The sequence below is a fragment of the Arvicola amphibius genome, chromosome 3, assembly GCF_903992535.2.
Source record: "Arvicola amphibius chromosome 3, mArvAmp1.2, whole genome shotgun sequence".
Lineage (NCBI taxonomy): Eukaryota > Metazoa > Chordata > Mammalia > Rodentia > Cricetidae > Arvicola > Arvicola amphibius.
In genome coordinates this window covers 142,205,741-142,230,683 of record NC_052049.1, presented here as the reverse complement: position 1 = coordinate 142,230,683, position 24,943 = coordinate 142,205,741, and the positions used below count along the sequence as shown (strand labels likewise).

General features: G+C 42.4%; 1 protein-coding gene across 2 annotated transcripts in view; it reads left to right on the top strand.

Annotated features, from left to right (window-relative positions):
• Unc13c (unc-13 homolog C) overlaps positions 1-24,943 on the top strand; it is a 417,871-nt gene that overhangs the window by 204,198 nt on the left and 188,730 nt on the right. For both annotated transcript variants that reach the window (XM_038322705.1, XM_038322704.1), the window contains 4 exons: positions 4,014-4,183; positions 8,392-8,507; positions 10,493-10,656; positions 24,127-24,283. In XM_038322705.1, the coding sequence (XP_038178633.1) occupies positions 4,014-4,183; positions 8,392-8,507; positions 10,493-10,656; positions 24,127-24,283 (607 nt within the window). The remainder of the gene's footprint in view (positions 1-4,013; positions 4,184-8,391; positions 8,508-10,492; positions 10,657-24,126; positions 24,284-24,943) is intronic.

Below are 24,943 nucleotides of genomic sequence, written 5' to 3'. Positions count from 1 at the left end.
AAGCATCTGTTCTTACACACGCATACACACACACACACACACACACACACACACACACACACACACACACCACCCCTAAGGATAACTGAGCAGCAGACTTTCTTCAGTCTTGCAGGGTTCCATATTCAATGTTCTCAGCCAAGGTACCAGAGGGGTGGAGGCGGCATACAGGCAGAGGGAGCCTCTGTTAGTCTAGCCCTTGAACCTCTGCCCACAGTCTGACCAGCTCTGATGTGAGTGTCAACCTACTATAACACATATTTGACAAATTTCAAACTTATTGCAAATGTGTCTCAGTGGGCAGACTGTGTACTTCATCGATAAACCAAGCACAGCTGGGCCAGCTGTTATACTCCACTCTTCAAAATGCCCTGGCTTTCCATCTTGTGGTGATTAAAAAATCTCCAGACTCTGCCCTGTCAATGTCGTCTCCTCTACAAAGTTAACTACACATTTTAGATGCTTTCAAGTCACCACTGTGGAATGGACACCTGAGTCATGAAAGAGGGTATAAAGCTAGTTGTCTTTCTGGTTTTAATTCTTTCACTGACTTGTGTATGTGGTAGATAAGTGCACAACAGCATAACTGATAGTGAAAAGTGTAAGATCCAATGTGAAACTCCATGACTTCAGAATAGCCACTCTAACTGCGTGTTTCTCTCACGTGTGGTTTCTAGGTTCTGTATAGCTACATAGAGACATGTGTATACGACACAAAGAAAGGGGTGAAACTAGTTAGGGGGACCAGTGGGATGGCAAAGAACAAAGAGGAAGGTATCAAGAGGCAATGAGAAGGCAATGGGCTCAACAGACATCATATGTGCTCACAGGAAAATGCCTTATGTAGCTCTTTATAATAAATAATAGCAAATAAATAATAAATGGAGACCAACTCTATATCATTCAAAGTGTTGAACTAGTTAAAAAAATTGAAGGATAAACTGTAAGGTAAAAGGACTATCCAAAGAAACCCACATGGCTCTGAGACTGGAGACAGTGAAAGAAATGCTTTAGCCCTGAATTCAGAACCTAAGAAATGCACCCTGATTCTGAAATCAGTGCCAAAGAAACACACTTTGTCCCTAGAATCAGAGTCAGTGAAATAAATTTGTCCCATCCCCAAAACTAGAGCCCAAAGGCTTAAAAAGGCCAGTGAAAGAAACACAGTTTGGCTTTGAAATCAGCCATCTGTGCCCCTGACCAACTAAATGAACCAATCTCTGAGCAGGGAAAAACTAACCAATTCCCCTTCTCCCTGGGAAAACTCTGCCCCTAAGAAGCCCTACATAAGCCCTGTGCCTGTTCAGTTTGCAGCTGCTCTTCTTGCACCCTGGTAGATGCAGCCACTTTCCTGGATTCTTCCCTCCCAATAAATCTCTTGAGTGAGGTTTGTGTGAAGACGTTCTTCTTTCTTTAGAGCGGAGACAGCTGAACTGTAACACTTTCCCTGGGGAAGCCTTTCCTTAACAGCTCAGAGTTGTTACAACTTCGCTGGGGAAGTCAGAAGTGGAGCAGAGTTGAGCAGGACTGTAAGCCTTTGGCTAGGGAAACCTTCCCCTAGCAGAACAGAGTTGTTACACTCTGGAGCGCCAGAGCTGAGTTGTAACAAGTTCCCTAGGAAGCCCTTTCCTGGGCAGCAGAGCTGTCACATTGGGGAAACCTTCCCTAGAGCAGTGCTGTAAGCGGCTATGCTTACTGTGCTCTGTGCTATCCCCTGGCTCCCCGCTGCCAGAGCGCTCTTCCACGCGAGCTATAACACTCAATATTCCCTGGTTCCCAACAGTGATCGCTTTTCCATCTGAGCTGTGAACCTTACATACACTCAGAAAACTTAGGTGTGAAACAAAAGGTTCAAGTCAGTTGCAAAAGAAGATTAATAAAAGATTAAATAGATCTCAGAACATAAAAGTGGGCACGTGTCAGCTGTGAAAATGTCTGTGATGTCGCCTGTAAAACGGAGGGGACTTTGAGAGGAGCCACACATGAGATCTCTGTGAGCACTATAACTCCTGTAAATCTGAAACCCTTCTCATGTATGAACACAATAGAGAAACAGAATCACTGAGACATGCAGAGACCCTGGCTGTCCTCTGCAGAATCACAAGATTAGAATTTTTTTTTTTTGCAGTTTCTATAGTTTTCTTGCCATTTAATTTTGAAATAAATTTAAACTTTTGATCAAAACTAAAACTTAAAAAATCCTGCAGGCTCCTTTTTTTAAAAAAAAAAAAAAAAAAAAAAACTTTGCTTTCTTTGTCTGGAAATGTCTTTGTCCCAGGGCATAGGATTCTCCAATCTAGGCCTCCCAGGAATTAGAATTCCAAATGTGGATTGCCATACTCAGCCCAGTGATCCCTTCTTTTTTATATTAATTTTATTGAGCCCTACATTTTCTCTGCTCCTCTCTTTTTTTAAAATTGATTTTATTGAGCTTTACATTTTTCTATGTTCCTCTCCCTGCCTCTACCCTCTTCTTCAACCCCCTCCCAAGATCCCCATGCTCCCAGTTTACTCAGGAGATCTTGTCTTTTTCTATTTCCCATGGAGTTTAGATCTATGTATGTCTCTTTTAGGGTCCTCATTGGTGTCTAGGTTCTCTGGGATTGTGATTTGTAGGCTGGTTTACTTTGCTTCATGTCTAAAAGCCACTTAGTAAGTACATATGATAATTGTCTTTCTGGGTCTGGGTTACCTCACTCAAAATAATGTTTTCTAGATCCGTCCATTTGTCTGCATATTTCAAGATGTTATTATTTTTTTACTGCTGTGTAGTACTCCATTGTGTAAATGTACTACATTTTCCTTATCCATTCTTCAGTTGAGGGGGCATTTAGGTTGTTTTCAGGTTCTGATTATGACAAACAATGCTGCTATGAACATAGTTGAGCACAAGTCCTTGTGGCACAATTGAGCATCCTTTGGATATATACCCCAAAGTGATATTGCTGGGTCTTGAGGAAGGTTGTTTCCTAATTTTCTGAGAAATTGCCACACTGATTCCAAAAGGGCTCTACCAGCTTGCATTCTCACCAGCAATGCAGGAGTGTTCCCTTTACCCCACATCCTCTCCATCATAAGTTGTCATCAGTGGTTTTGATCTTGGCCAATCTTCCAGGTATAAAATGGAATATCAGAGTTGTTTTGATTTGCATTTCTCTGATGACTAAGGATGTTGAGCATTTCCTTAAGTGTCTTTCAGCCATGTGAGATTCCTCTGCAGAGAGTTCTCTGTTTAGGTCTGTACTCCACTTTTTTAGTGGACTATTTGTTCTTTTGATGATTAATTTCTTGAGTTGATTACATCCCTCCTCTCCTCCCTATTCCTTTCTGTCTCCTTTGTCCCCCTCCCTCATCTTCCCTACCCTCTCTCCCGTGATCTTCCTATATTCTCCCTGCCTCTGCTTCCTAGCTACTACTCCTGAGTACTTCTATTCCACATCCTGCACAGAATGGTACTCAGCTTCACCTCAGGCCTGAAGCAATAGGGGTCCACCATGGACTGTAATCCAGGAAGCCGGCAGTCAGAGTTTATCCTTCCTCCTTTGAATTTAGCTTAGGCACTCTGTCACAGAGACCAGAACCTTACACACCGAAATGATCAGCATGTAAAATACCTGCCTGTAACTGTGCCATGGTTTCCTACTCTGACCCCTTTCTCGATGTCCTTGGCAATGAAATTAGCTTATTGTCCATATGAGGGATTTCTAGGGCATGGGTATGTTGTCAAAGAAGATGTTGCAAATTGCATGTTTGACTCTGCTGTCTCAGGTACAGGCAATAGACTGGAACGGGATATAATTTTGCCTATTTGTTGTTGAGCGAACCATACTTTTCTCCCATCTACCTGCACTGGCTATCTGCAACACCCATGGCTGGAAGCAATCCTGGGGAATCCATTTATAACTCAGTAGATATCTCTTTATTAATTGGTCGGGTTTACAGTCGGCCTCCAACACCACGTGCCCTTCAGAGCAGCAGCCAGCGGTCACTGACCTGTGCACGTTTGTTTACAGTGAGTGCCATAACTCGACAGATCGAATCAAGGTCCGAGTATGGGATGAAGATGATGACATTAAATCCAGAGTGAAGCAGCACTTCAAGAAGGAGTCGGATGACTTTCTGGGGCAGACGATCGTGGAAGTCAGGACTCTGAGCGGTGAGATGGACGTCTGGTACAACTTAGGTGATTATTTTTATACCTACTTGAAAATGGGTTCAGATTCAAGAGTCTCTGTGACATGGATCCTATTCACCTAGAGTTAAAAGTCAGATGTCTTTGTAGATCATTCTGCCGAACTCTTAGTTGGGTTAGTTTCCTTAGCGATGAAGGGCAATCATCGATGAAATTTTTGTACGATTGAAAGACATGGTTAAATCTAAGATGAAAATAAAAGCCCTCAGAGAATCCACTGAATGTCTTTTCAGAGAAAAGTTTACACCCCTCTTGACTTTAGATTCATAATAAACAGCTTCAAAGACATTTGTCTAATGTTTGGGAAATCTTTGACTGCTCTGATTTATTCTGCTCACCAGTGAAAATATAGTTGGGGGGCTGGAGAGATGGATCATCAATTAACAGCATTTTCCATTCTTCCAGAGGACCCAGGTTTCGTTCCCAGAACCTGTGTCAAAGGGCTCACAACTGCCTGTAACTCTAGCTTGGGGGTGTGCAAGTGCCTTCTTCTGACCTCCATGGAGTACCACAAATGCATGGCATGTGTTCACACAGACACACACATGCACATGCACATGAATTAAAAATGATTTATTGACTAATTGAAAAGATAGGTTTTTTATGTAGTTGGGATTTCTTTCAAATGGTAATATATAGTCTTTCATTAGCAAAGACAAGAAAAAATGATGTGGCTTTAACATGGGTTTCAACTATGAAGACATCAATAATAAGTTTAGCTGGCATGACGTTTAAATAAACTTTTATTGTAGAAACAGAAGTATGACAAATTTGACTTCAGCCTTTACTTGAGTGAAAAATAACCTGGGGTCTTTACTGGTGTCCTAATAATAGTATAAATTTATAGTTATCTCAGTTTTCATAAAAGATGGGACCCAAAGATTTTTTAATGACAGCCTAGGAAATGATAAATTAATTTTTTTTTTTTTTGGTTTTTCGAGACAGAGTTTCTCTGTGGCTTTGGAGCCTGTCCTGGAACTAGCTCTTGTAGACCAGGCTGGCCTCGAAGTCACAGAGATCCGTCTGCCTCTGCTTCCCGAGTGCTGGGATTAAAGGCGTGCGCCACCACCGCCCGGTGATAAATTAAATTTTTGAGAACCAGCTGGTCATGAACAGAAGCTGGCATAGCCCATGGACCACAAAGAATTACCACTTAGATTCACAATGTACTTTACCAACTTATAGAATGTTGGTTCTAAAACAAACAAACAAAAAACCCTACAAACTTTTAGTAATATAATAGTTGTCAAAAAAAAAGAAAGTCTCATTGAGTTAATAAAATTCTAAATTATGTAACAACTTAAGAAACAGGAAATTTAATTTAATCCAAACACAAATGATTCAGCTTTGCTGGGAACTCATTACCAAAAATAGTTGAAGAACCTTAATTAAAGAACGTTGGTACTTCTCATTATTGGAATCTGAGCTTGAGACTAAGCTAAACTCCCACATCTTGTTTAAATTATTAAGTAACTTTACATATGAAACCAAGATGTTAAAGGAAGAAAACTTCAGTTCCTGTGCAAAAAAAACTCAAAAACCATATTTTAATTAGAGCCTTGCTTTTGCAGATTTTTTTTCTATAATGAATTGCCGTCCTCTTGAACTAAAGAATAGTGTCATGTGTCAGGACAGAAATTCTTGTATTTTATTGTTTGGGTACTATATGCCTGGTTATAACCAGTTTGCTAGGGAGCTTAGCTAGGCCATTTGCTTAAATGGCTGCCCATCTCTGATGTGAAACTGCCCTTTAAACTGTGAAAGAAGCAAGGAGCTGGGATACTGTGTAGAAATCCTTATCTTCAGCACCTTCAGCTGCCCAGGGGGTACTTTTGACCCCTTCCTTCCATGTCCTTTGCCTTCTAGGAGGGAAGGGGAAGGGAGAAAGGCAGGAAAGGAAGGAGGAGGAGAGAGAGAGAGAAATTCGTTTGCATTTCTTAGCTCTGTAAAATCCCTCATTATGTCCAACCCTTACAAATAATTTACTTTATCCTTCGTGTAAACTGTGTCCTTTCTCATCACTTGGAATTTACCCTGCCACCCAAAGCAATGCTTGCCCCAAAGTCCTGTGTGCTCACACAGAGTTTCCTCTATTTGAGAGATAGCATTAATTCTAAGCTTCCTGGGAGCTCTGGAAAGGGGTGGTTGGCAAGGACACCCCAAGCTCTGTGTTTCACTTACACCTAACTGAAAACTCCATGTACGTTGAGAGTAAAGGGACTCCCAGCCAGGTTTGCTAGGCCAAGACTGTAATTCTATTTTCTCAGAAGACAGAGGCAGGAGGGTCATCACATCAAGGACTGCCTGGACAAATTTTGCAAGAACCTGTCTCAAATTAACAAGTGAGGAACTGGCTGGAGATACAGCTGAGTGGTAGAGCTCTTTCTGTATAGTTATGACACCCTGAGTTCAATTCCTTGTACAAAACATACATACATACACACACACACACACACACACACACACACACACGAACAAAAAACGGGTTGAGTGTGGTATCCTAGCAAGTGGTGATTCTGTACTGCCGAAGAAAGAATTTTCACAATTCATTCCTACAAGATAGCGAGGATGAAAAAGTCAAAAGGCACCCCACAGAGAGAAGGCACGCTTCATAATCTTACGCGGCTAAAAAGACGGATAGGTTTAAGAAAACAGCCAATTAAAGAAGTCTTCGGCACTAGCCTCCTGTTGTTCTGTTTAGCTCCTGTTTCTTTTGTGAATGGTGGTCGCTCCATGCACATGCTTTGGGAAATGGGGACAATCGCGCGTTTCCGGTCTGTACTCGTCCTCCAGGAGTTGTGGGGCTGTGAGTTCCTCGCAGAGCTCTGATAGATGTGTGCGGCTCCTCCTGACTCAAGTCCGCTTATGGAATAAACGGATAGTATTTTGATCCCATTCCAGTAATTAATATCACATTTAACAAATAAGCACAGGCTGTAGATAGACAGTATGGAAGCTGCTTTCATCTGGTTGTCAGCCAGAATTTGGCTCCTCTTTCGTGAAAGATGAAAGAACACGGGGATGCTGAAGAGGAGTTTTTCAACTGAGACAGTTTCCTCGTGAAATCTTATGTTCCGATTATCTTGCGTGCGATTGCCACACGATGAATTTAATTTCACTGTGTAAGGGCAGGGAACGGTCCTTTGATCGTCTGTCTAAACTCTCTACAGGCTGTTTAACAGTTACAACGGCACAACAGGCAAGCATTGTCTATGGGGGTCATGGTTACGTAGTCACTTAAGATATAGGAAACGAGCTGTTCCTAGGTAAGCTTCTCGTTAGTGTGTGTGTGTGTGTGTGTGTGTGTGTGTGTGTGTGTGTGTGTGTGTGGTGTGTGTGTGTGTGAAAGAGAGAGCGTGCAGATGTGTGTGTATGCATATGCATATGTATGACTGTGAGTGTATATATGTATACATGTATGTGTGGCTAATTTAGATTTCATTAATTATATTCGTTTTGAAAGATCTATTATTTTTATTTTATGTGTATGAGTGTTTCATCTGCATATGTATACATAGCATGTACACACCTGGTATCCATGGAGGCAAGAAGAGGGCACTGAATCTCCTAAAATCAGAGTTAAAGATGATTATAAACTATCATGTGGACACTGGGATTAAGCCTCTCTATACTGGGGTTAAGCCACTGGGGTTGACACTGGGGTTAAGCCTGTTCTCCTCTGCAAGAACAGCAAGAACTCTTAACCATTGAACCATCCCCTCCAGCCCATAAATTTGTTTGAAAACAATTTTACACATGTGTGTAAAACATATAAACCGCTTTCATCCACCAGTTATCACCCCTACCAACACGCATTCCCACACACAAATCTCTCTTTCATGTTTATGTCTATTTATTTTGTTTTGTGACCCACTGAGATTAATAGAACCAGTCCATGTGCCCATGTGCATGGCTCTCTCCTTTGCAGTTGCAGGGGGTGGCTCATCAGTGAATATCAAACTGGAGACAGTGGTTCCCCTCTCTCCCAGAGTCTCTCAATAGCCAGTAGTTCAGAGATAAAAGGTAGGGCCCCACGAGCCCCTCTCCCTTGCTTGACTGATTGCTGAGATGGCCACTCTTGGGTAGGCCCAGGGTAGGGTATCTATTAAGGTTGTGGTGAGTTAGTACACTGGGGAACTTGAATTAGAATTATGTTCCTGTTGGAATAACTGACCAAGGACATGTTTGCTTTTCCTCAGAGAAACGGACGGATAAGTCAGCTGTGTCCGGGGCCATCCGACTGAAAATCAACGTGGAAATAAAGGGAGAGGAGAAGGTGGCACCATACCACATACAATACACTTGCTTACATGAGGTAACTAGGAAAATAAATTCTATTCAAAGTGGAACTCAGGGAGGTCATGCTTGTTATGAGTCACAAAACAAACCCTGGCTTTTGAAAAGTCATGGAACAGGGTTTCTGGAGTTCTTCCTGGAGTTTAGACTCCTGTGGTAACCGGGGCTGCGCTGGGCCTGTGGTAATTCAGGCTGTACTGAGCCTGTGGTGGTCCAGGCTGTGCTGAGCCTGTGGTAACAGGGGCTGGGCCTGTGGTAGCCGGGGCTGTGCTGACTAAGCCTGTGGCAGCAGATGGTGCATTGAGGTGTAAAAACCCAGTAGAAAGCTGGCCCTTTAGTGGGATTTCAGAATGAGCCCTCAATGCAGGTAGCATAGAGCCAACTTATCCATTCCGGTTTGGTCCTTGGTGTGCGTGCACTGACCAGTTGCCCTGGACCACTGCAAGCTCTGGAGAGGTAGGAAGTGTCACTAATGACCTTCTTGGGTGAAACAATGCTTTTTCCAAAAGTCCAAAAGGATGAGATGAAGCTGAGGAATGTACCTTGCCTTTCGTCCATAGAGGGAAAGGGCATGAGGACAGCTACCCTGGTTTCAAGCCTGTCGTTCTGATCAAACGCCCCACAAAAAGCAGTTTAAGAGAGAAAAGGTCTGTTTGGGCTCACAGTTCCGTGTGGTCCATCACTGCTGGTAACTCAAGGAAGCAGGACTCAAAGGAGTAGCTCCCATCCACAGCCAAGAGCAGAGAGAGAACAAATGTCCGCTGCTGCTCCCAGCTCACTCTCCTCTGTCTTCAGCCCAGAGCCCAGCCTGAGAAAGGGCACTGCTGACACTCAGAGGGGGCCTTCCCTCCACTAGTGAGTCAGCTGAGGCAATCTCCCACAGACATGCCCACATGCCAACATGACCTACCTGGTCTCTCACTGAGACTCTCTTCCCAGACAATTCTACTTGTATCAGAGTGACACTATGCTAGCCACAAAATTGCCATTGCTTTTTCACACATTAGTTTTCCTAAATATGTTTATGAAAACCCCTCTCTCTAAACAATTGACACGGAAAAGATTTGCATACCATTTTTACCAAACAAAGAATAAGAAATGGTGTTTCAGTTGTCCACACAGTAAATAGCTATAGGGTTTATGATGAATTTTATGGCCAATGCACTGGCAGCATTGCATCAATAAACAGCTTTGTGTTCTCTGACTAATAAGAAGCAACAGTCACCACAGGCTTGGCCAGGATCTCTGGCCTCGAAAACCCAGCAGAGAAGATGTGTGCTTTAGGCTGTGCTTTCTCTAGTCTTTTCTTCTAGTTCAGGAAGGTGAGGACTGGAGAGATGGCTTACTGTACAGACGTGGGATTCACACAGTATGAAGAGAAAGGCGGCTCTCACAAGCTGACCTCCACACACGTCCTGGGCCCACTGCCCTCCCACCAAAGGCAAATTGAAAAGGAGATAGAAAGCTCTGTAACCAATAGAAAGGTTCTAGGCCGCAGCACCTGTACTTTTTAGATGCAAAAAGGGATTCAGCGGGGTGGTTTCTTTAATTATCAAGTTTCCAAGCCATTTATTTTCTGTCTCAACTCTTTTCCTGGCTCCGACCATTCTGTTTCTGAAGCCTCCTGGCATATTTGTGACAATCTCTATGACCATGGCCAACATCCCATTATCCAACCAGGACACTGTAATTTACTCAGAGCCCACAAATGAGAAACTATATTATCGTATGTAGAAGCATTTACACTGAAACATACTTGCTTCCTTCTGGAAATGGTTGGGTGTGCACAAACAAATGAATTATTGATTCTGCAGACTCCCAGGCAGAAGCAATGACAGATTTCCTATAATAAATGCAGTTTAATATAATCTAAGATATTCCCAGTGCGCTCAGAGGCTGGTGACATAGGCGTGATAACACAGTGATGTTCTATAGAAAAGCGTACTTAAATATTCCTAACCTGTCCTGAGGCGTCCCTGGACAACGTAAACTGCTTACTTTCAGAACCTGTTCCATTACTTGACTGAAGTGAAGTCTAATGGCCGTGTGAAAATACCAGAGGTCAAAGGCGATGAAGCCTGGAAGGTATTCTTTGATGATGCTTCTCAAGAAATCGTGGATGAGTTTGCCATGCGTTATGGGGTTGAATCCATTTATCAAGCTATGACGTAAGTACAGAGGATGTTGGAGTGGGCACAAATCTTGGTTGAAATTTAGTGGAAACAAAGGGGGGAGACTTCATATTGACTCTTTATTACGTTTACTATTAATATTTGCTTATTGTGTATGTGTGCTTGCCATGACATGCCCATAGAGGCAAAGGACAAATGGCAGGTGTCTCTTCTCTCCTTGCACTAAGTGAGGTTCTGGGACTAAACTCAGGCCATCAAGCTTCTTGGGAAGCTGTCTTACCTGATGGCCATTCTGCCAGGCCTCATCTCAGTTTTTTTAGCCCAAATGCAATTGATCAAAAAAGAGAATTTCCTTGCATTGTGCCTATGCTGCGAAGTGCAGCATTAACACAGTAATTATCGGAGCATCCACCATCATCATCCTCCTGCCTTTGTTCCCTTTGGAACTGGGAACCCTTCACTGGCATATTTAGCGCGGGAGATTTAGAAACATCCTCCTGAGTCCCACTGATGGAATGCGATATTCTGAGAGCGGGGTCAACATTCTGTAATGTGAACATCGCTTTGGTATCTGAGGAAAGCAAAGTCTTGGCATGTCCAAGGTTACAAAGCTGTTAGCATCTGAAGCACCAGAAGTCATTGTAGCATCTTAGGTAAGGCACTAGGCTGAGTCCTTCCTTCAGTGTGTCTATTATTACTGTTAGAAATAAAGCAAAGATGTCTGTGGTACTGATAGAGCCCACTGCTGCAGTGACTGGGGTAATAATGAGTGGGCTTACACACAGACACCTGACCCTAACAGGGGCATCAGCTAGGACTTAAAATTGGGTCACTTATTTTCCATGGTGGATGTTTTCATACCTGGTCTATGTTTGTAAGTGTATTTAGTTTATCATCTGTGCACAATGTATAATAGTAAGGGGTTTCTAGGCATATGTTAATACAAATGCATATATTAACAGCAAGGGAATATTCTTCTGTGTGATGAACAGATGATGCACCAGGTAATCTATTAATTCTATTCATAGAAATGGTAGGCTTTGTCCTACTTTCATTTCCGTTTCTGTGATTGAAAACACCAGGATAAAATGCAACTTATGGGAGAAAGGATTTAGTTCAACTCACGAACTCAGATTATAGACCTACAAGGAAATCAAGGCCTCTACAGTTTGAGGTGACTGGCCACACCCACAGTTAAAAGCAGAGAGAAAATGAATGCATGCATACTCACTTGTGCTCATTGCAATCTCTCTGGTCTCACACAACTCACGAGCGCCTGCACAGGGCATGGTGCCACCCCAGTGGGTTGTCTTCTTGCATTAGTTATACCAATGAAGATATTTTTCTACAGACCAACCCAATGTCTACAATCCTTCACTGAGACTCTCTTTTTCAGGTAATTCCGGGTTGCCCAAAGTAAACAAAACTAGCCATTATATGTAATTTGGAGCAAAATCAATGCTCTTCTCTAAATTAGAGCATTCATAGCATTTAATTGCCAGCCATGGTTCCAGAACACAGTTATCTAAGAATGAACGCATGAAGGACTGAAACAGAGGGGTTGGAGAGATGGCCTAGTGGCTAAACCGTTTGCTATACAAGCACAGGCACCTGATTTCAGATCCTAGCACTCACATTACAGAGTTGGGCATAGTGGCTGATTTCGGATCCCCAACCCCCACATTACAGAGCTGGGCAGAGCTGCATGCCCCTATAACCCTAGTACAGGGAAGGTCAAGAAAGAGGATTCTGGGGCTCAGTGGTCAGCCAGTAGAGCCAGCTTGAGAGTTTTGGCAACTAGATGTTGAACTCTGGCCTCCATATGCGTGGGCAGTGACACCTACATACATTTGCATGAACACACACTTTGGTAGATGGTGTTTCAATTTATATAATGTTCTGGTTCTGAATAATAATGATCGCACTTTTAGACATACCAGGGATCTTAGAGGTCACAAAATAGAAGCTTCCTGAACAATCTAGAAACTCAGTTTTTATCTCTCTGACTAATGGCCACCCACTTCTCCTGCCCACATCTTGCAGCAGGGACTCACTGTCAGGGCAATCTATTTTACACCCCGGTAGATGTAAGGGAATCGGTGACTTTGACATCTGTTTTATCCCATGCCAAGTGCCATGTGACTTATCAGAACACATAATATAAAATTGAACACAACTAAAAAGCAACTACAATTAGCAAGGTAAACAAACTGTTTGACATGGGAACACTCCCCAGCAAAGGAACGAATCCAGTGGAGTTAGAGCAAACAGTCTCCGGGTGCTGACATCAGGGTCGTTCTTTCCTGTTTTCTATATCCTGAGAAAAATGGCTATAATACTGGTAACTACCAGGTAGCTGAGGAGAGACAGCACTCCTTCTTCTTAGGTATGTTGTCTCACCTCTCAAGCTCAACAATAAGAAGTAAACAAACTCTGGATTCTTGTCTGATAAGTGACCTGCAAGTCAAGGGGGCGTTTTCCTATTTGCACTCCACTTTAACAAGCCCCTGTTTACACCAGGTACCGGCCTGAAGCTAGGACTGGCGACTGTTTCGGTCTGTAATGCCCAGACAGTAATTACTGTGTGGGTTCTGCTGTCTTCCTGCGGTGCTCCATCCTGCAGACCCAGTGTGAAATAGTTCAAGACTAAGCAAACACACAGGGGTGGCTATGTTCTGCTGAACCGTCTCCTCTTCTCCTGCCCACATCTTGCAGCAGGGACTCTCTGTCAGGAAAATCTATTTTACACTCCTACAGCTGGAAGGAAGTTAGTGACTTCGGCATCTGTTTCACCCCAGTCCAAGGGAGTGACTGATTTCAGGGTTATTGTTCAGTTTTAATTTCCATGTGTACGTGTGTACCTCAGTGAGTTTTTATGCACCACATGGGTGCAGGAACCCACAGAAGCCAGAAGAGGTTGTCAGATCCCTTGAAGCTAGAATTATACATAGTTGTGAGCTACCATGTGGGTTGAGGAGAAGTGAACCCAGGTTTTCTGCAAGAGCAGTGAGTGCTCTTAACCTTGGAGCGTTTTGCCCAGCTGCTGCTGAAACTTTGTCTGTTCAGAATTGACTTGAGAGCTACAGACTGTAGCAACTGTATTGAGATCAGAGGGCAGCTTAATGGAGTCAGTTTTCCCCTTCCACCACGTACGTCTTGGGGATCAAACTTGGGGTATTGAGTTTGTTGGCAGGTACCTTTACCCACTGAGCCATTTTTCAGCTCATTAAAATCTATATCTATCCCCAGTGTCCCACTTTTTCTTATTAACATTGCCCAGGATAAATTTTGCTTTGAAAATGGAAAATATTCCATTATCATGCAAGAAGAAAAAAAATCTATTGATTGATGATCTAATTATCCCTAAATTACAGCCTCTTTGCTTGCTCTTATTAGTTATCTGTGATTGGTGCTAGAAATTAATTGCTGTTATAGACTGATGTAAGTCTCTAATTGTGTGTCAATATGTCAGAAAAGTTAAAAACCTATACTTATATTTAAGAAATATAACAGAGTGAGCAGCTTGGAGGTGACTTGAATTCTAAATAAAATAGATGGAAGTCTTGGTCGTCACCACTTTTGCTTCAGTTGGAAGTTCTGGATTCAGACTAGAAACTGAATACATACTTGCAAATGGAAGGAGCCAGAAGCAGAGGTTTCTATCAACTTTATTTTTGGATCTCATTTTCTCCTGCACTATCTCTGAATGTCAGAGGTTTTCAATTGCCAAAAGCAAATAAAGGAGAAGAGATGAATTTAATGAAATTGATGTATGTGACGCCTTCACTGTGTAAGGTGTATTGAAATAGTGTGGTACGTACCACACTGGTCCCATGCATCAATTTGAAAATAAACTTTCAGATACTGACACTTGTTGTCAGGGGTTGAAAATAATTTTCAGAGAGAGTTTAGGCATGCTTCCAAAATGCTATTTTGTAACTGAAATGTCAGTTAATTTTTAATAGATTGTTGGCAAAGTAAAATATCTACTGGAAAGGGGAAGTTTATGAACACATATTTACATGAATGAAATAGTTAATCAGTATTTCTTGATTGTTTTTGAAATCTTTGCTTTAGGGCACAAAACAAATGCATACATAACATATCGGAGGGGAAATAGCTTGTGAGCATTCTCTATAGTCACAAGAACAGTATAGTTGGAAAAATAAGTTATGGGTCTTTTTATGTCGCCAAACTTATTTGAAAGACTGCCAGTGTCACACCTTGTCTTCTTACCACATAGAAGGCAAAAGGTTTTCCGAAACACGACTTTCCAAGGCTGAAACTGACTCATTAACACTTTAGCTTTTGAAAGCTGCTGGTTAAAGGTTTAGTCAGCCTTTTGATGTCAGGTTCTTTTCCACACTGGTTACTGTACAAATGTGTTTACAAAGTTCCTGTTTTATCAAGTAAGGTAAAGAACAAAATCCTCATTCCAACAAGAAAAAGTAAATCCTGACTGGCCACATCAAGAATTTCTAAGGCACCTTGGCTGTTATCTGTATTTCTTGTGGGCCAGGGCTTCAGAAAGAAACCCCGGACCGCTGCTTTTTAATTTTTTAAGTCACCATGCAAAGGAGTAGATTTCATCACGGCATTTTCTTACATATACATCATCATGCTTTGAGTTTATTTTCTCCCCTCCCCCACCGCCCTTCCCCATAACACCTACTGGTCTTTCTGCTACCTTTTCTCCCCCTTTCTACTTTCATGTTACCTGCAATCCAGTGCCTATCTTCCTCCTTCTCCTCTTCTTTGAAATCTCCTCCTTCTCTGTGATTGTCCCCATCTTACTTTCATGATCTACACACACATGTGCATGCACACACACATGCCTGTATACACACACATGTTCATGCATGCACACATGCCTGTATACACACGCATACCTAAATGTAAATCAAGAGTCTGCATATGAGAGAAAGTGGGGTATTTGTTTTTCTAATTCCGGCTTATTTTGCTTAGCACAATGAATTCCAGTTCCATCCATTTTCCGGCGAATGAAATAATTTCATTTTTTATAACTAATAAAATTCTACTGTGTATAAAAATAATGTATCAGAATATGAACCAACAAATCATAATGACTGAACAAGCAAACAAAACACCTAAAACTATTAGTTTCAAGTTTATTTAAGAATTTTGTCCTCTTAATATTTAAAATTTATAAAGTTGGGGGCTGGGTAAATATTTGGCTCAAGATCTTAAGAACACTTGCTGCTCTTCCAGAGGACCTGGGTCCGGTTCATAGCACCCACATGGTTGCTCACAACTGCTCAAACTCTGGTTCCAGGGATCCACTACCCTCTTCTGGCTTCCGTGCACATGGAGTAGATACATACATACAGGCATGTAAAATAAATCTTTTGCTTTCATAAAGTTTAAAAAAAATCACACAGTTGGGACACGCGCTTGAAGGGAGAAGCAAGCCCCATCTGTGTAGTTCGTACACTTGCAAGTTTGGAAAAGAATAGAATGCCTTGACTCTTCCGAATGTCCTAGCACTTTCTTTTCATACTTGGAGACTGTGCGTAGCCAGATCCCTCTATTACATCACTATCTTCCTCCTAATGGAGACTGATCAGTTTCTCATAGTGCATTCATGCTTCTTTGGAGGATAGACTTGGAGATGGATAATTGAGGGGAAGCATTATTAGTCAGAGTCTGAGTGTATCGTCCGATCTCTCTCCTGAGTAGTTCTCAGAATATAGGGGAAGTAGATGCTATTCTGCTGGTTAATAACCTAAACTTTAAGACTCAGCTTCCCAGACCTCTCTACTACATCCTGCTGCCTGTAAAAACACTCCCCTTTACCACAGGCCACTTCCTATCAGGGGCAGTTTGTCTGTCCCATCTGTTAAATAAAATTGTGCCCTTGTCATTTTCTTTGAGTTTCCGTGAAAATAAAGATTGTAGCTCTCCTATCGAAACAAGTGAGCAGTTGAAAACTGAAACCTGTGTGCCCATGTCAATCCACAACAGAAGGGACATTCTAGCTTACAGCGATGAGACCAGAGGTCTTCCTCCTCTGTCTAAGGGGCACACTACTCTATGTGTATTTGTGTATTGCTTCTCAAGGCCAAGCATGCTACCATTTCCATCACAATAGCATGCCTTGACATTTCTCACATGTGTGAGCATATAATTTTTTTCCTTTTAATGTTCTATCACCTCCAAGAACATGAATGGAATTTCATTCTATGTAGTGAGATGATTGGTGTATGTATTTGTCCATGTATATATGTGTGTGTGTGTGAGAATACATTTGGAGGCCAATGGTCCATGCTAGGTATCCTTCCTCTGTCACTCCCCACCATATATTTTGAGGCAAAGTTTCTCACTGAAACTGGAGCTCACCTATGGGCTGGCCAATGAGCTCCAGGGACCCGGCTGCTCAGCCTCTGCAGTAACAGGACCGCAGGTGTGTGCCGTTCCACAGAGCACTACATGGGTTCTGGAGCTATGAACTAAGAGCCTCGCATGCATATGGCAGGCACTTTACCACCTGAGGCGTCTTCCCAGCCTCTCTGGTGGTTTCTATCAAGTTAACACCCTCTAACTCTTCAATAGGTCTTTATTTCATTGTAAAACAAAGCTAAAGCTGTTTTAATGTGGAATTTTGCTAATCTAGGACTGGCCCATCTGGTGCCAAAGAGAAGAAGCACTGGGTCATGGCTTTTTGCTGGCATTCTATTGGCTTGTGCCTTGGTGTTGCTGTCATAAACTTGTCTCTAGACAAGAACTGTGGGGTTAAAGTTCACCTTCATCTTAGTCTGTCTCAGCTGCTAAAGCCACACAGTCCTTCTGAGGAAAATGTTGAGCAACTGACTTGTTGGCTTACAACCTTTTCTTAAGGGTCTGTACAAGGGAGGAATGGTTGCAGGAACAGAGGGCACAGCAGTAAACAAAAAGTCAAGTCCAACAGTGTTCAGACCCAACATTCTAGAATGCACAATTAGTTTGTTCAATAGATATTTCCCAAGTATCTAGGTGTGTGGACTTATGCGGGATGTCTTTAGCCGATGAATGTTACTATAACAAATTATCATGAACTGGATGACTTATGAACCACAGGAGTCTATTTCCCACCATTAGAAAAGTGAAGTCCATGATCATGGTTGTCCTGTGAAGGGTATTTTCCTGGTTCATGGAAGACTCTTTCTGCTGTGTTCTCACAATATTTTCAGGGTGACACAGTCTCTTTGGACCACTTTTTTATAAAGCTACTGTTGGGTTAATAGTGAGAATCCCACTGTCTATCTTAAGTACCTCCCAAAGACCATACCACCTCAAAATGTCAACTCATTAAAAAAAGTATCCTCATAGAAACATCTGTCCTCATAGGGGAAAGATTCAGGCCACAGCAAGAAAAATTATTAGGACTTGGTAGTAGGGATGGCATCTGCCTCCACGGGGCTCCTAGTTTAGAATGAAGAAGAAATGAAATATGAAGATCATGATGAATATGCATTTGTGCTAAATGCTTGTGTAAGTGGATGGGGCAAATCTAGGTATGTAGAGGGAGGGAAGACAGGGAATAGCTGGTGGGAGGGGAGTAGCTGATGGGAGGGAATTAGATGCTGGGAAGGGAGTAGCTGCTGAGAAGGGAGTAGTTGCTGGGAGGGGAGTAACTGTTGGCATTCTGCTAAATTCTCCATCTTTCTGTGATCTGCATGTTCCCCCTCCCATTCTCTTCTTCCTCACCCCATGATTGAGATCTAGTCATCCACAGCCTCCATTGAGAAGTCTTTGTGCTTTGAAACTAAGAAGAAGCAATTCAAAAATCTTTGGATTTCTCTTCAGTAAGAGGCTAGAATATTTAAAGCTGATCACTTGAGAAGGTGTCAGTCTGAGCCTTGGGGAAGAAACTAGTTTTAGTGTATTTCTACCTTTTTACCTTTTATCTTTCATTTTCTCACCAAAATCTTTTCCAAGAATCTAAAAATTGTTAGCATTGTGTCATTCTAGTTGTCTTATGTACTGTTCATCCACAAAAAAATCTGGTGGAGTTGAAGTGATGGGTCAGCTGTCAAGAGCACTTGTTGCTTTTGCAAAGGACCTGAGTTTGTTCCCAAGCACCCGTGTCAGATGACTCTCAACTTCCTGTAACTCCAGCTCCAGGAGATCTGACCCTTTGTTCTGGCTTCTGTGGGCACTGGACTCGGGTGCACAAACTCCTACACATACACAGAAATAAAAGTAAATCTTTCATAAAAGTTGGTATACTATGTCCTTAAAACAAAGACGGTACATCCTGTAACGCCCGCAGTTTATATAACTAAGAATAACTTCTCCCAAAGGGACATGTAAGATTTGATGCTATTCTTCTTTTGCAATGAAATGCAGGAAATGCACTGAGTCCAGAGACGGAATCTGAAACGACTTCAGTAGTCCATTGGTGTCAGAGCATACTACTATCTCATTAGTTAGTTCTAGATGTTGCCTCGTGCATAGTTGACAGATAAAATTATATCCACCGTGTGCAATCTTAATTGGACTTGCTTTGGTAATGAGTCAATCTGTGTGTGCCGAATACAAGCTCTGCCTTACATACCTATCATTTTGCTGTGAGAACATTGTCACATTTTTCTCTTCACACCCTTTTAGAATACCATACAGGGGCTGGGGAGATGGCTCGGTGGTTAAGAGCACTGACTGCTCTTGGAAGGACCTGCGTTTAGTTCTCATCACCCACAATCCATGGATTTTGTCTTGCTAAAGCAATACATGAAGCATGGAATCTCATCTCTGGAATCTGCCTTTTGCCAGACTTCTTTCACCGTTCACTCTAAGGAGCTTCCTACCCCTGTGCCCATCCCCTATTGCACAGCTGCACTGTGATTAGGAGTTGTATCCTCTTCCGTGTGTATGGACAGAGTAGGTGTGAAAAAAATGAGAAAACACTCTCCGCCTCAGAAGACAGTTACCATGGAGTAGAGTCTATTGAACAGCCTTGCTGAGATGTGGTAGACCCAGGTCTCTGCTGCAGAGACCTACAGTGAGCAGCTTCTAGACATGCCATCCCACTTCTTGTTGGTCAACTAAGACATAAGAGCTAAGACGCCAACCTGTCATTGAGTTTTGCTCAGTCCAGCAAGCTTCCCGGTAGTTAGGGAAAGTTGCTCCTTGATGCTAGAAATCATTAATTGGTACTCCTACTTTCCAGGGCTGGTAGGATTTGACTTCCTTCCTGGTCTCATGGGAGCTTTTGGGAAGATTCAGAGGGTGGCTCCTGTGCCTCTAGCTACTGTCCTTCATAGCCCAGAAATTGCTTCATTTCAGTATTAATCAAAGGATAAGATATTTCTGTCAGTTCTTTGGGATGAATACTTGCCTAATGTTCTGGATGATTTAAAACATCACTCTCAGCAGAGCACTGATGGAGTATGGTCAGCATCACAACATTACTGCCGTGTGCTCCTGAAGTAATTGCATATAATAATCAACTGTCCTATGAGGGTAGCTGAGCACCCGTCTTGTCCCCCTTAACTCTATGTAGATGACTTCAGCTGCTACTGCTTTGTTTTCATTAAGAAAAGCCCATTGGTACACCCTCGGGTGTGGGAAATCCATGTATTAAATACAGTCTCAGCAAGGACAGCATCACTGCACACCCAGGTGTAGCCACAGCATACAGTCCCAGAAAGAGAGGAAGGTGACCTCAATGAGGTGAAGTCAGTGTCTTGAGAGACATCTTCCATTCACGCAGTTTGACTAGACACCATAATGAAACCCAAATAATTATGTCTATCTGCATGCCACGTTCACGACAGCATCATTAACACAAAAAAAAAGGTGGGGAGGAACGCTTAGGTAGCTTCTTCCTTGGACTCTTTTTCTCCCTTCCTCTCTCAAACACATACTCCTAAATTCTCACACCCAAAGTAACCCCTTAAAAGTGTAGATCTGTTGATGTTGCTTCCACTACATGGAGAGGGAGTTTGACTTCTGCAAGATGACTTTATAGCTTGCATTCTCTCTGAGAGAATCTGAGCTTTATTTGTTAAAGCCCTCTGACCTCTGAAGATGTGAGGATGTAGCTGACCTAACTTATGGCACAAAACTCCACATAAACCCCCAGAAACACAGACACACAGACACACAGACAGACCTCTGGCTGTACTGGTCTGGCACTCTTCCCTCATGGTCAATGGAGTTGACTGCATATAATTGTGTCTTCATTAGTCTGTACTATTTCATTTCCCTGAGCAAATTCTTTCTCCATGAAATCAAGTCCTTGGCATGGCTTCAGGATCTCTTCGTCATCACTAACTCATAGCCCAGGCTCAGTTATGACGTCTTCCTTGAGCCTCTCCAGGCTGGGTTGGTCGTGTCTCACTTGGTGTCTCTACAACACTCTGTCTGGTTCTCACAGTTGCTTCCCGTCTGTTATGTGCCCGAGTCCCTGGCAGTGAGCAAGGAGGCTGACTGCTGTCAACCGGAGCTCACCTTGTACATTTTCATCAACCATGGGGACACCAGGCTTCTCATTCTTCCCTGTTCATCTCCTGGCCTCTCAGCCTAAGCCCCTCTGGCCGTCCTTTTCCCTGATTGTGGACTGGACTTGTGGGGCTGTGTCCTGTACTCTAATTTTGCCTGCTCTCACCTGTGGCCCACCCAAGCCCACGGCGGGAGGCAGCTAAAAGAAATGAGGCCTGAGCAATCTGGCGGTATGGGTTCGTTTTAATTTTTATCACATTTTCTTCATTTATTGCAAGATTATTTGCCATGCCATGTGTGCAAAGGTCAGCGGGTAACTTGGAGAAGCTGGTGCTCTCCTTCTGCCGTGTAGGTCCTGGGGATTCTGCTTGGGTCATCAGGCTTGCTGGCAAGTACCTTAACCCAGTGAGCTGTGTTGCTACCTGGGTATATTATTTTGAAACCAAGAACCACATTGCTCTTGTGACACCCTCCATTTCAAAATGACACACTTCCAGTTTCAGAGTTTCGGTAAATTTTATTTTGGCAATTGACTATGATGTCATGTCTCTCCTTCTTCCTGGATATGCCTGTTTTTCTATTATCTCCCAAATTGTCATGTTTAGGCATTTAACATTCTATAATTCTTGGTCTATGATTAGAGTCTAATAAATCTAATTTTATGAAATTTGGGGGTCAGGGAAAAACATGATGGCCTCACTTTGAGGTTTTAAAATTTCTTCCTGAAATAATTTTTCTAACATTTGTGGTATTCTCTGTGGGTTAAGTGCATTAATGATTAACTCCAAGTCACCAATAATGCATTGGTTTCGCATTAAGGAAAGAAATAAAAGCACTTCCCCTTGGAGTCTTTAGCCAAGAGTGGGCACAGATTTGAATTATCCACTTCAGGCTCCCCGTGTCTTCTTTACCCTGCCAGTCTGTTTCATGAGTCCGAGTTTGTGCCAGCCTGAAAGCTGTCTTGTGAATTAGCTCTTGTGCCTTTACTTGTGATTGTCCCTGTGTGTCTCTTTTGTGTGGCTGTGTCTAAGTGTGTTCATGTGTGTCTGTCTGTAAAAGTGTCATGTGACTGTCTATATCTGTATGTTTCTGTGTGTTTATGCATTTCCATCCCTTAAAAGGAGAATTTCTCTCTCTCTCTCTTTTATTGACCATCATAGAAAGCATCACACAGGGAAGGAATGGGATAGTTAACAGACATCTTTAACAGTTTTATAGGGATTAAGACAATGACTCCAACTGACCCACAAATGACCCAGATGACAACCGGTGTTAAAAATGACACTGTCTATTAACCAATATCTAACTGCTGTGTTTAACGTTATAGAAGATACTCATTGTTAGAAGATTGCTTTCCGCCTCTGGATTTGCTGCTGTCAGCAAACAGGAAAAATGCACTGTTCTGGGTCAGGGCACAGAAGAGCACACAATTTAAGATTACAGCGTGCATTAGCTTATACTGTAAAAGTTGATTACACGGAAAATCCAAGGCAAGTAAGGTTAGTGTTACATTGCCCTCTTGAAAGCAGGTTAAACAAACAGGCTGAGAACACAGTGGTATAACAGTCTTCTGTCTTCTGTGACTTCAAGATGTTCTTAATTCTATCTGTGAGGTCTAGTAAAAGTTGCAGTCCTGTAAGAGATATAAAAGATATTTTCGTAATTTTGTATTATTACAGCATTCATTTTTAATTTTGTTGATTATATTTATTTATTTACTATGTATATAGGTGTATGTGTGTGGGGATCATGTGTGTACCATAGGGCATATGTGTGGAGGTCAAAGGACAACTTAGTAATCAGTTTCTCCTTCCACCATGTGGGTTCCAGGATGGAGCTCAGTTTCTGAGGTATGGCAGCAAGAGCCCTTACCCACCGAGCCATATCACTGAGTCTCATTTGTGGTATTCCTTGTGGGTATTAATAAATTTTGATAATCTCAGAAATAATAATTTAAAAACATAAATACACTTATATCCCCACGGTTAAATGACAGATATCATATAACTCTTAGGACATAAATTGTCACTTCTGATTCTCAAAGACCACAACTTCAACCTACGTTCATCAGCTAGGGTCAGGAAAGAGGAGGTAGATAGGAAACCAGCCTAGCTGTGAGCTAAACACGGCCACATTGTCAGGACAGATATTGGCTTGCTTTGTGGGATGCCACTCATGACACACCTTTATGAACACACAGCCCACTTAGCATTCAGTAACACACAATGCTGAATTGCCGAGATGGGAGATAAATTACTAAAATAGCTGAGCAAATGGGGTCAAATTATGGTAAGAAGACTCTTTTCTGCCATGTGCATTTTGTCTTTCAGATTTACCACAAGCTACACTTTCAGCGTGACAATCTTTTGATAGAGTTCACACAAGACAGATTTCCTTGAGAGAAGAGACAGCATAAAGCTCTCGGTGCTTTTGATGTCGTAAATGACTCCATTATTCGAGGTTTCAATCGAGAACCTCTGTGCCCAGGCCTGGCATAATTCAGTTGTTTGTCTAATTGAATCCTGTCTATAACAAAGCGCTTGGAAAGCAGAATTGTTGATAGAGGCCCTTGAAGCCTGGGAAACTTCAAAAGTGCCACTCAAGTCAGATGTGAAACAGTAGGAGTAAAAGTGGGGCCTCTTGCTGCAAAACAGAAGGCACTGTGAGGAGGAGACAGAGACCAAGGAGCGTTTGGGAGGCATGTGGCATTTTAGGCTCTTAAATAGCTGAAGGTAGGGTCGGGGCATTTGGGTGACCCTGTGCCCACAGCTGGTGTTCCAGCACACTGAACTTTGCAGGGAACTGGCCTTGGCTTCTAGCACGGAGCACCCATGTAGTTCAAAGAAACTGCCCATAACCCCACGAGAAGTCATTTTCTAATCAAGCTGCCTCACCAGTGTGAGTATGAAATTTCTAGGAGGCTGAACACATCTGCCCTCTCAGAAACTGTTGGAGCTTTTGCCACAGTTGAGGAATGACTTAATGGCGACACGAAAGGACGGGCTTGTACGTGAATTAGCGTCCACTTTTAAAGCACTGTATGTCTTGTGTTTTAAAACATTTCAGGCACTTTTCATGTCTGTCTTCTAAGTACATGTGCCCGGGTGTCCCTGCGGTCATGAGTGCCCTGCTGGCGAACATCAACGCTTTCTATGCTCACACAACTGTCTCCACTAATGTGCAGGTTTCTGCCTCGGATCGCTTCGCCGCTACGAACTTTGGGGTGAGTGTAATTATTTTTGGAGCTCTAAGTTTTCAACTAGACTCTGGTTGCTAGATTTTCAAGGGATTTCGAACCTCAGATATTCTCTCATTCCCATCCTACCCCAATTAAATTATATCTAGTATATAATGAGTCCCCATAACCTAACATGGTAAAGAAAATAAGTCTGATCTGGTACCCTAGGAAAAAAGGATGTATTTAACCAAAGAAGAAAACAAATCAAAGGAAACATGGTTACCAGAGGCTAACACGGGGGCTGTGGATAACAGGTTTGATAATGCTAACACCATCAGGTCCCTTGCGCCGTCTGAACCTCAGTTTCTCAACCTGCTCAGAGTATGAGGAGTCTTACCCTGACATTATTCCAAAATGTGCCATAAGGATCAAATGAGATTTAAGAATCTATAATATAATATGCAAAATATGAGGATTCTAGAATTATATGAGGTATGAGAGATTTGTCCCTCCTGGCTTACTATAATATAAACAATACACTGTCAATGTTAGATAGATTGTAATGTTAGATAGATCAACTTGCAAGGACCAGGACTAAAGAACATTCTGGAGCTAGTTCAATAAAAATACTGTGATGGTCAAATTCCAGACCAGAGAAGACTTTTGTAATAAAGGCGTCACCTTGGAAACAGAACCTGTTGTCTT